The 11,344-nt window shown below is 42.0% G+C and overlaps 1 protein-coding gene across 2 annotated transcripts in view; it reads left to right on the forward strand.

Annotated features, from left to right (window-relative positions):
- The window catches only part of LOC121582261 (LARGE xylosyl- and glucuronyltransferase 2), a 97,096-nt gene extending 88,151 nt beyond the window's left edge, over window positions 1–8,945 (forward strand). For both annotated transcript variants that reach the window (XM_041897943.2, XM_041897944.2), the window contains 9 exons: window positions 665–836; window positions 1,087–1,304; window positions 2,182–2,307; window positions 2,479–2,634; window positions 2,905–3,068; window positions 3,355–3,633; window positions 3,909–4,055; window positions 5,883–6,078; window positions 6,691–8,945. In XM_041897943.2, coding sequence (XP_041753877.2) covers window positions 665–836; window positions 1,087–1,304; window positions 2,182–2,307; window positions 2,479–2,634; window positions 2,905–3,068; window positions 3,355–3,633; window positions 3,909–4,055; window positions 5,883–6,078; window positions 6,691–6,888 — 1,656 coding nt within the window. In that variant the 3' untranslated portion in view covers window positions 6,889–8,945. The remainder of the gene's footprint in view (window positions 1–664; window positions 837–1,086; window positions 1,305–2,181; window positions 2,308–2,478; window positions 2,635–2,904; window positions 3,069–3,354; window positions 3,634–3,908; window positions 4,056–5,882; window positions 6,079–6,690) is intronic.
- Window positions 8,946–11,344: the final 2,399 nt, after the last annotated feature.

Below are 11,344 nucleotides of genomic sequence, written 5' to 3' on the forward strand. Positions count from 1 at the left end.
AACATATTGTTGCTCAGCTCACATACCAACCTGCCTCGGCCTGTAATATGACTTGGCCCCGTCTCTGTCCCCATCATCACATTCTCTCTCAGCCTCCACAAGCTTAGCAGGAACAAAAGCTCTTTGTGCTCTCAAATGTCTCGACCTACTCAGACAGTTTTTATTAGCTCAGTTCAAACGGAGAAGGAAACACTCGATCTTCTGAGCTGATTATATTTGCAAATTATTCGCTTATGCAGATCCCGTTCTGCAGAATCAAGAGGGATTAATTATCAGACACGGTTGCCCAGATGCATGCCAAAAGTTTCAGTATTCATTGGGAATCCTGGGCATAAAAACAATGATATTTTTTAAAGATTAATGCTATAGAGTAAACAGTAATAATGTTCCAATTGGTTCACCTCTGGTTTAAAGGGTGTTTTAATACTAAAGGGATCTTAGGAGACGGATGGGTGTCTGCGCAAGTTAGCTATTTAAAGAAAGGAGAATACCCTTACATGCCTGACAAAGAGACACAGTGGTATTGCTTCTAAAAATTATTTTTCATACCTTGCAACTTTATATTCCCTTTTCTTTTGAAATCAAAATGTTCTGTGAGGTCTAAAGTTGTTCAACCTCACTCTTGCTTTCTCTCTCCATCCCTCCATCTTCTCCTCTCTTCCAGTCGGAGGTGTCATGGATACCTAACAAGCACTACTCAGGTATCTACGGTCTGATGAAGCTGACTCTAACCAAAGCGCTGCCCTCTGACCTCACAAAGGTCATTGTCCTGGATACGGACATCACCTTCGCAACCGACATCGCTGAGCTCTGGGCCATCTTCAGGAAGTTCACTGGTACAACCTTTGACCTTGATAAACATTTCTGGTTGATTGGTTGAATAATTAATACATTGGTTGGGTGATAAAGCAAATGAGGGAATTGTAAAATGTTGGTTTAAAACAAAAATCCCTAGAGGACAAAAATACCTTTTGATAAACTAGTAGTGCAAAAGCTGTCTATATGCTGAAGACTCCACCTCATTACTAATGATAATCAGCATTTTAAAATCCGGATGAATGATGATTGGTGATGCTGTGATTGCAGACAAGCAGGTGATAGGTCTGGTGGAGAACCAGAGTGACTGGTACCTGGGGAACCTGTGGAAGAACCACAAACCCTGGCCCGCCCTGGGACGAGGCTTCAACACTGGGGTTATCCTGCTCTACCTGGAGAGGCTGCGACGGATTGGCTGGGAGCAGATGTGGAGGCTGACCGCTGAAAGAGAGCTAATGAGCATGCTCAGTACCTCGCTGGCTGACCAGGTCTGTTTATTCTAGTCTAGTCTATTGTCTTTATTCCAAATATTATGAGATACTCTTTAGATCATTACATACATAACAGATGTTAATATAGGGCAGGCATCATCAACTAGATTAAGCTGAGGGACGATTTTTTTCTTGAGTGTATGGTCAGAGGGCCGGAACATAATTACAAATAATTTGCAGACTGCAAATTGACCACAACAAGCTCTAATGTTTGACTAAAACATAATCATTGCTCACATTTGTAGACGAACACGTGTCTCTCTATTATGCTTGGGAATACTTGGGAACAGATTTCTTGAATTAAAATCACTTGGAGCTGATTTCCTGGTGTTTCTACAGTCATTTATGTCCAACAATTAAAATGATAAAAAAATATATTGTAAAAAATGTGCCCACGAGCCGTCAGTTGGGGATCCCTGATATAGGGTAATCTTATGCCTCAAAGCATACTGTGTATGAGGCAGATGGTAATGTAAGTATGTAGGACGTCTCTAATGAACATTTGGAGCATGTGTCAATGTGTACTATTGTGTGCCAGAGTGCTATATGATCTTAATGTCAAAATGAGTGTGTATAATACACTCTTAGAAAAAAAGGTGATATCTAGAACCTAAAGGGGTTCTTCAGCTGTCCCCATAGGAGAACCCTTTGAATAACCCTTTTTGGTTCTTGGTAGAACCCTTTTGGTTCCAGGTAGAACCCTTTTGAGTTCCATGTAGAACCCTTTACATAGAGGGTGCTACATGGAACCCAAAAGAGTTGAACCTGGAACCAAAAAGGGTTATCCTATGGGGACAGCCAAAGAACCCTTTTGGAACCCTTTTTTCTTTGTATTAGACAGGTGTTTAATGTGAGTGGGTAATCTTGTGTGCAGGACATCTTTAATGCGTTCATTAAGCAGAACCCAGTCCTAGTGCATCAGCTGCCCTGCTTCTGGAATGTTCAGCTGTCTGACCACACACGCTCCGAACAGTGCTACACAGAGGTGTCTGACCTCAAGGTAGGGCTATGCAGTGAAATACACACACTCACATACACACACCATCAAGCGCACACGCACACACACACGCGCACACCATAGCAAAACCCCTCACTTCTTTCCTTAAGAATGTACTGCGTCTAGTCATCTGGCTACGGGTCACCATGGTAACATGTTTATGTCCCGTGTCAGGTGATCCACTGGAACTCTCCTAAGAAACTTCGTGTGAAGAACAAGCATGTGGAGTTCTTCAGGAACCTATACTTAACCTTCCTTGAGTACGATGGGAACCTACTAAGACGAGAGCTGTTTGGCTGCCCCAGCCAGGCCACCTCAGAGAGTGTACGGGTAAGTAAAACATTACCATAATGTTAACCATAACATTTAACAAACCACTCCCTAACACCTCAAAGAGGTTTTAACATTCACCATACCCTTTATTCACCATACTATGATATCCATGGACATCCAGCCAGAATACAACAGAGAGTGTACAGGTGTACCGCATGGTCTCGTCACCTCTGACTGCATGGTGTCATGAAACCATGTTAGCCTATTAGAGTGAATATTTACAATCTAAACATTGGTTTTGACCTCCCTCTGTCCATCCCTCTCCAGTTACAAGAAGCTCTGGAGGAGCTGGATGAAGAAGACCAGTGTTATGACTTCCGGCGGGAGCGAATCACAGTGCACCGCGTTCACCTTTACTTTCTGCAGTACGAGTACACGCCCACCGGGGACGACACGGACGTCACGCTGGTCGCACAGCTCTCCATGGACAGGTAAACACTCACCTTATACCTCTGACCCTACTGGCCTTTGGTTTACTAGTTGTTGGAGATGTGAGCATGAATTTATTATTACGTTATGGCTCATGAGGAGTGCAGCTCTCCACAAATATGATTGTATTTCGCTTCTTTCTCTACTTCCTCCTCTTCCTCTTCCCCCTCCTCTACCTTTTCATCTCTACTTCCACCACTGCTTTTATAATCATTATGTACTATACATCTCTGTATCTCTACTTCTCTATTTTAATCATCAGTTTTATATCATTTCTATTTCTCTCAGGTTACAGATGCTGGAGGCCATATGTAAGCACTGGGAAGGCCCTATCAGCCTGGCACTGTACATGTCAGACGCTGAGGCCCAACAGTTCCTGCGTTACGCCCAGGCCTCCGAGGTGCTGAAGAACCGTAAGAACGTGGGCTACCATATCGTTTACAAGGAGGGCCAGTTCTACCCCGTCAACCTGGTGAGAAATGTGGCACTGAGGAACGCCAACACACCCTATGTGTTCCTGGCAGACGTGGACTTCCTGCCCATGTACGGCCTCTATGATTACCTCAGGTGAGTTGTAGTTCTTCCTGAAGATGTTCCATCATAAACATAGACCGAACACTGGCTGAAGAAATGTATTAAAATGTAGTCATTTAGCAGCCAGTTTAATCCAAAGCAATTTACAGACAACATATGTATGATGTTCATATATGGCCCACGTGGGAGTCGAACCCACAGCTAAGGTGTTGCCAGCAATGCATTCCAACCAACTAGTGGCAGCTGTGGCTCTAGCTGATGTACAGTATTGGTTGTAAATTAATGGTTTCTCTATCTTATCCCCACAGAAAGTCAGTGGTCCAGTTAGACATGGCCCACACTAAGAAGGCTCTGGTGGTACCGGCCTTTGAGACGCTGCGCTACCGCCTCTCCTTTCCCAAATCCAAAACTGAGCTGCTGTCCATGCTGGACATGGGGACCCTCTACACCTTCAGGTACACCAGCACTAACAGCTCACCCCATTGGTCAATCTGGCTTGTAGATCAAGAGGTTTGATTGGTCCTTCTGAAATAGACCCAGATGAGATAACTTGGAGCATCCTGCCTGATTTTGATAGTATATTTAGTACATTGATTATATTGATATGTTGAAGTCATTTGATAATATGTATACAGTGCATTCGGAAAGTATTCAGACCCCTTGACTTTTTCCACATTTTGTTACGTTACAGCCTTATTCTAAAATTGATTAAATAAAAACATTTCCTCATCAATCTACACACAATACCCCATAATGACAAAGCGAAAACAGGTTTTTAGAAATGTTTGCAAATATATTAACCTTATTTACATAAGTATTCAGACCCTTTGCTATGAGACTCGAAATTGAGCTCAGGTACATCCTGTTTCCATTGATCATCCTTGAGATGTTTCACCTGTGGTAAATTCAATTGATTGGACATGATTTGGAAAGGCACACACCTGTCTATATAAGGTCCCACAGTTGACAGTGCATGTCAGAGCAAAAACCAAGCCATGAGGGCGAAGGAATTGTCCGTAGAGCTCCGAGACATGATTGTGTCGAGGCACAGATCTGGGGTAGGGGACCAAAAAATGTCTGCAGCATTGAAGGTCCCCAAGAAGTGGCCTCCATCATTGTTAAATGGAAGAAGTTTGGAACCAGCGAGACTCTTCCTAGGGATGGCCGCCTGGCCAAACTGAACAATCGGGGTAGAAGGGCCTTGGTCAGGGAGGTGACCAAGAACCCGATGGTCACTCTGACAGAGCTCCAGAGTTCCTCTGTGGAGATGGGAGAAACTTCCAGAAGGACAACCATCTCTACAGCACTCCACCAATCAGGCCTTTATGGTAGAGTGGCCAGACGGAAGCCACTCCTCAGTAAAAGGCACATGACAGCCCACTTGGAGTTTGCCAAAAGGCACCTAAAGGACTCTCAGACCATGAGAAACATGATTATTTTATCTGATGAAACCAAGATTAAACTCTTTGGCCTGAATGCCAAGCGTCACGTCTGGAGGAAACCTTGCACCATCCCTACGGTGAAGCATGGTGGTGGCAGCATAATTCTGTGGGGATGTTTTTCAGCGGCAGGGACTGGGAGACAAGTCAGGATCGAGGGAAAGATGAAGGGAGAGATGAGCAGAGTAAAGTACAGAGAGATCCTTGATGAAAACCTGCTCCAGAGTGCTCAGGACCTCAGACTGGGGCGATGGTTCACCTTCCAACAGGACAACGACCCTAAGCACACAGCCAAGACAACGCAGGAGTGGCTTCGGGAGAAGTCTCTGAATGTCCTTGAGTGGCCCAGCCAGAGCCCGGACATGAACCCGATCGAACATCTCTTGAGAGACCTGAAAATAGCTGTGCAGCAACTCTCCCCATCCAACCTGACAGAGCTTGAGAGGATCTGCACAGTAGAATGGAGAAACTCCCCAAATACAGGTGTGCCAAGCTTGTAGCGTCATACCCAAGAAGACTCGAGGCTGTAATCGCTGCCAAAGGTGCTTCAACAAAGTACTGATTGAAGGGTCTGAAGACTTATGTAAATGTGATTTTTCCGTTTTTAATTTTTAATAATTTTGCTAAAATTCTTCGACATGTTTTTGCTTTGTCATTATGGGGTATTGTGTGTAGATTGATGAGAGGGGGGACAATTTAATCCATTTTAGAATAAGGCTGTAACGTAACAAAATGTGGAAAAAGTCAAGGGGTCTGAATACTTTCCGAATGCACTTCATGCAATCTAGTTCAAAACTATTATTAACACACCTGTACACGTCTCTCTCTCCTTGCCTTCCCCAGGTATCACGTCTGGACCAAGGGCCATGCTCCTACCAACTACGCCAAGTGGCGGACAGCCACCACGCCCTATAAGGTGGAGTGGGAGGCGGACTTTGAGCCCTACGTGGTGGTGAGGCGGGACTGTCCTGTGTACGACCAGCGCTTCGTGGGCTTTGGCTGGAACAAGGTCTCCCATATCATGGAGCTGGATGCACAGGTACAGTATGGAGGATAGTGGTGGGGTGTTAGAATATAATATATTTATTTTCCTCCAGGACACATTATCACACCACAATACATTTACACACACTGTGTAGACCAAACAACCATAGCAGACAAGACGGGCAGACAAAGAGATGTAGTTAAAGTCTGGATACACAAAAAAATTGTTGTTAAAGTTATTGTTCAGATTTTATCCTCAAAGACTCTACTCCCAAATAATCTGCACATAATAACTCCTTATGATTTCAGTTTATTCCAAAACCTCAACTCATGTTTGGAATCCTGTTAAGGTTATGCTAATGATCAGATCAGATGTGATTCGCAGTAGACCTCTGTTATTAGGTTTAATGCTTTCGCTAAGTCAGGAATAATAGCTATTGTAACGGCCAATAAATCAAAGTCAAGCTGTGACCTTTCAGTGTTCAACACCTCAGAGCAAAGAACGTGACTTTGTTTCTCGTGTCTTAAATGATTCAGTCACAGCCGGGACTGCAGATGAGTATTAGCTACGTAGCTAAAATGCTAAAATGTGGTGCCTGTTGTACATGGACCTTGTCCAATAAACAAATAAAAAAATGAAATTTTTCCCGCCATTCCCACCCCCCAGGAGTACGACCTGATGGTTCTGCCCAACGCGTTCATGATCCACATGCCACACGCACCCAGTTTCGACATCTCCAAGTTCCGCTCCAGCCCGAGCTACCGCTACTGCCTGCAGACCCTGAAAGAAGAGTTCCACCAAGACCTGTCCCGGAAGTACGGCGCAGCTGCCCTCAAGTACCTTACTGCTCAGAGGAACATCTAAACCAGGACTCCCAAGGGCCACTGGGTTCCATACTTAGGGCCCCAACGGCCCCACTGGCCCCCATGCTGCTCCCTGGCAAGGCTAAAGGCGTTCGGGAATATTGGCAACTATCAGCCAATATCACTACTAAGCTTGGATATCAAGATGGAGCTTTAAAGTCTTGTAGAACATTCTGGAGATGTGTTAGCTAAAATTTCTGGGGTGGTTTGGGCTGGGATGACCCACCCAACTATGCTGTAATGGATTATGACCCAAACTGGAATAAAAACAAAGAACCAAACAGAACAGACATGACAGTTGTCACAAGATGTTGGGCTCACTGGGAAGAAGTTCCTCTGAGAGGGATGAGTGGTTGACTGCTTTAAGTCTGAGAGTAAGTGACAATTATCATGATTTGTTCTGACGATCAGGGCCTTTTCTGAGGAAAATACATTTCAAACCAATCCGATTGGTTTGAAATGTATTTTCCTCAGAAAAGACCCTGATCGTCAGAACAAATCATGATAATTGTCACTCAAGGACAGGAAACTTGGAAAATACAGAACTGAAAGAAAGCGAAGTTGCATCTTCCCTGGTCTCTTCAAGGGGACGAATCGGAATCACGTTCGGAGTGACCAATCGAACTGGAGAAATATTTAAGCCTTATCATTTTCCATTATATTTAATAAGATATTTAATGATATCTGTTTTTTCTCAATGTAAATGATTATCAATTAATAACAAACAAATATGGCATATATATGTTTTGATTATGATGTTGCATAATAATTACATTATTTTTCCTTTCTCTAATTTTGGGCCCCCTGAAAGGAAAGAGTATGTCCTTGTTTGAAAGCTTCTGAAGGATTGTGCGTGGGGAATAGCCAGGCATCACGGTCAAACTGGACGTTGGGTGTGTGTGTGTGTGTGTGTGTGTGTGTGTGTGTGTGTGTGTGTGTGTGCACTCACTGACTAAACAAGCTGCTCACTAACTTGCATCGTCATACTACATGCTTACCACTCAATGTCCTATCATTTTCTCTTTCCTCTACATCATACTAATAACCTGCATTTATCATCCTGCATCTAAAGAATTGCACTACATTATTTATTTTTTTATCATTAGGGAGTAAAAATTCATATATGTATTAATAGTAAGATTGTTGTTTTTCCTCCTGCATATATTTATCCCCTTTAAGCCAAATATGGGCCTAAATTCAGCCAAAAATACAAGTCACTACTGATTGGGACCCCCCCAATGGCTGCAGATAAATGGCCTAGTGTAATTGAATTGTTAAAAATCACTACTGAACTTCCATGAGCGATTGGAGCATTAACAGTGCCATGTCTAGATGAGTGATACACTGTATGTTATGTGTCATCTACTGTAACAAACATATCTCCTTTTACGATTAACCTTTCCCCTTCTCTTTAAAACTTCATTCCTTTTTCTATTTACCCATTCCTTGTTTTTTTCATACACCATCCTGAAACCCACTCCTGTTCTCACAAACCATCCCTTCTTTCTCTAATCCCAACCCCTTCCTAAATCTTTATATGCTACTAATACTGTTTTGAACACTACACATAATCCACGGGACAACCGGGCAGTAACAAATCAACCTTTCAACCCCAATAAAACTCCCACTCCAAATACCAAATAATAGGTATACGCCAACAGTCACAATAAACGGCACATGTATTCAAGCCTATTTGCTACTGTAATGACTGTAATGAGTGAATGGTTACATATAATAACTATGGGATGGGCACATAACCTGCATCGCTACTATGGGTTAGGTACATACAGAGCTGCCATTGAATGGGATACCAAGGGATGGATCCAGACATCCCCTGCCACCTTCAATGCCTCCCACAACCCCTGTCGACTGTGCTGATTGCGGTAAATGCTAGTGCCTTTGCTGTATTGTGAAACTGGATATTGATTGTACTGCTGTACGTTACCAATGGGGCCTGAGGATAGTCAGGCACTCTATTTATTATTTTAGACTCAAATCAATCATATTTTTCTATGTAGGGGACAAAGTGCTTTAAATAAATCTGCCCTTTTTCTACCAGTTTGTCTGAGGTTTGTCTCCATTAGAACATAAGTGGAACAGATTGAAGGATATGGTATCACCACTATAAGTGGGGAATTATATACACATTATTTATTCTCAGAGTTAATTGGTTTTAAAACATCAAGGATTCTCCTCATGAATGTTTTTATATGAAGACAATGTCTGCAATGGAATTGACTTCATGAAAGCAAAATACACACAGACACATCACCAAGGAGGGAAAAGAAAACAAACTGTAATTCTCTGTCAGCTGTTTGTTATCTTCTGTGACATTTATTACCAGCCTGAAAATTGAATTGTCTCTCATAGATGTATTGCTTGTCTTCAGGAAATAATCGGCCACCAGGCAGGCAGTTTTCTTTCACAAAACAGAGAATAAAAAGTGTAAAGTCAAGCATTTCTTCATATCCACTTCGCAATCTCCAATATCTTCAGAAACAACTGACGCATGATGATGATAATCTACGAAAACAGTTGTGTGTCACTCCACTTTATAACCAATAAAAAGTAAGATGTTTTCAAATTACAAAAGGTAGAACGGGTCACAGAGATGATCTATTAATGGGCATTCACTCACAGAAGGCACAACTAATCTACAAATCACCATCATCTAAGTATGACATAAATTGCTGCATATGGATCATTCAAAGATTAGTGGGAAAAAGTCAAATAGAAATTATATACTTATACTAAAAATGTAATAAAGTTAATTTTAAAACAAAAAAAATCATAAAGACTAGACATAATGCAAGAAAGTATCTGCATTCTCATTATGAGAATGAAAAAGCAAGATAGATTGGGCTGATCTAGCATAGAGCTACAGTATCTTCGATTACCTTTTCAAGGAGACACATCAGACAAGTCCTATCAAACCATTAGACATTAGGTCATTCAAAGATGAGCACAATAAAACAATGAATTATCTTCAATGACATCTCTTGATATTTGAATGACCCTGTCAATGACAACCTGGTAGTGATAACCATCTAAAGACTCGTTTGACCTCGCAACATACACAGGGTCAAATTGTTCTGAAGTTCTTCCGAGCCGGTTGGAGGGAAGTGATTTTGTGCATTGCGAATGGATGCGATGCTTCTTTCAAATTGAATTAAATGCTTTATGTAAACCCTCATGACACTTTGTAGGACACATTTACACCACCCTCACTGTCTCTTTCTCCTTCCCTCCGTCCGTCCCTCCTTTACTTCCTCCCCCTCTCTTATCTGCTGGCTAATAATGGAGTAATTGCTGGATGTGGCCCTCTGTAGCTCAGCTGGTAGAGCACGGTGCTTGTAACGCCAAGGTAGTGGGTTCGATCCCCGGGACCACCCATACACAAATTAAATGTATGCACGCATGACTGTAAGTCGCTTTGGATAAAAGCGTCTGCTAAATGGCATATTCCTTTATTATTATTATATTATTTATGACGTTACGAATAATCTCGCCCACTGCCCGCATTAGACGGGTTTGACACAAGCACTCTTAATATAACAGGAAGTCACATTAGACCAACCACGTACAGACTTACTGGAAGCTTCTCAAGAGGAGTGGCAGCAACATGAAGCTTGAAGAATCCAGCAGAGGAATGTACTCTTGCTTTACATTGAAATTCAGATACGTCTTTATGAAACTGCTAACTCTGTATTTTGTTCTTCAAGCCTTTTCTAATTTGTGATTTATGAATGGCTGTCTAAATTGGTTTGTTTCTAGGTATGAAATGCTCGGTGTGGAAGCACGGAGACGAGCTGGAGAGCTATTTTTAAACTGTGCAGTGTGCTAGGCTAGATATATTTAGACAGACTTGAACCTTTGTGCTCCAAACAGACACAATCTGAATTACACAACAGTTTCTAAGAATGTCCTATCAATGTACAAAGAGAATAAAAAATGTCAGTGTTGCAAATGAGTTGGGTAATATGATCAATGATGTTCTGTTTTAGATATATTTTCCCCCTGTTTCCAAAAAAGACTGGGGTCACAAATGAGTTAGCTTGGAAAATCTAGAGGGTACACTGCAAAATGACCACAACTAATCCCAAAAAAAGATTATATTTGAAAATAATAATTTTTTACCTTGATTACATTGAGACACGATCACGTCTCTTTTTTTAATGGGAATACTTGGGAACAGATTTCCTAAATTAAATGAATGTTTTGATGTATTCCTGGTGATTTTAAAGTATTTTTTTAAACTACAAACGACCCCCCAAAAAAGAGAATGATTTATTTCAGCTTTTATTTATTTCATCACATTCCCAGTGGGTCAGAAGTTTACATACGCTCAATTAGTATTTGGTAGCATTGCCTTTAAATTGTTTAACTTGGGTCAAACATTTCGGGTAGCCTTCCACAAGCTTTCCACAATAGGTTGGGTGAATTTTGGCCCATTCCTC

Source organism: Coregonus clupeaformis, chromosome 15 (assembly GCF_020615455.1).
Source record: "Coregonus clupeaformis isolate EN_2021a chromosome 15, ASM2061545v1, whole genome shotgun sequence".
NCBI lineage: Eukaryota > Metazoa > Chordata > Actinopteri > Salmoniformes > Salmonidae > Coregonus > Coregonus clupeaformis.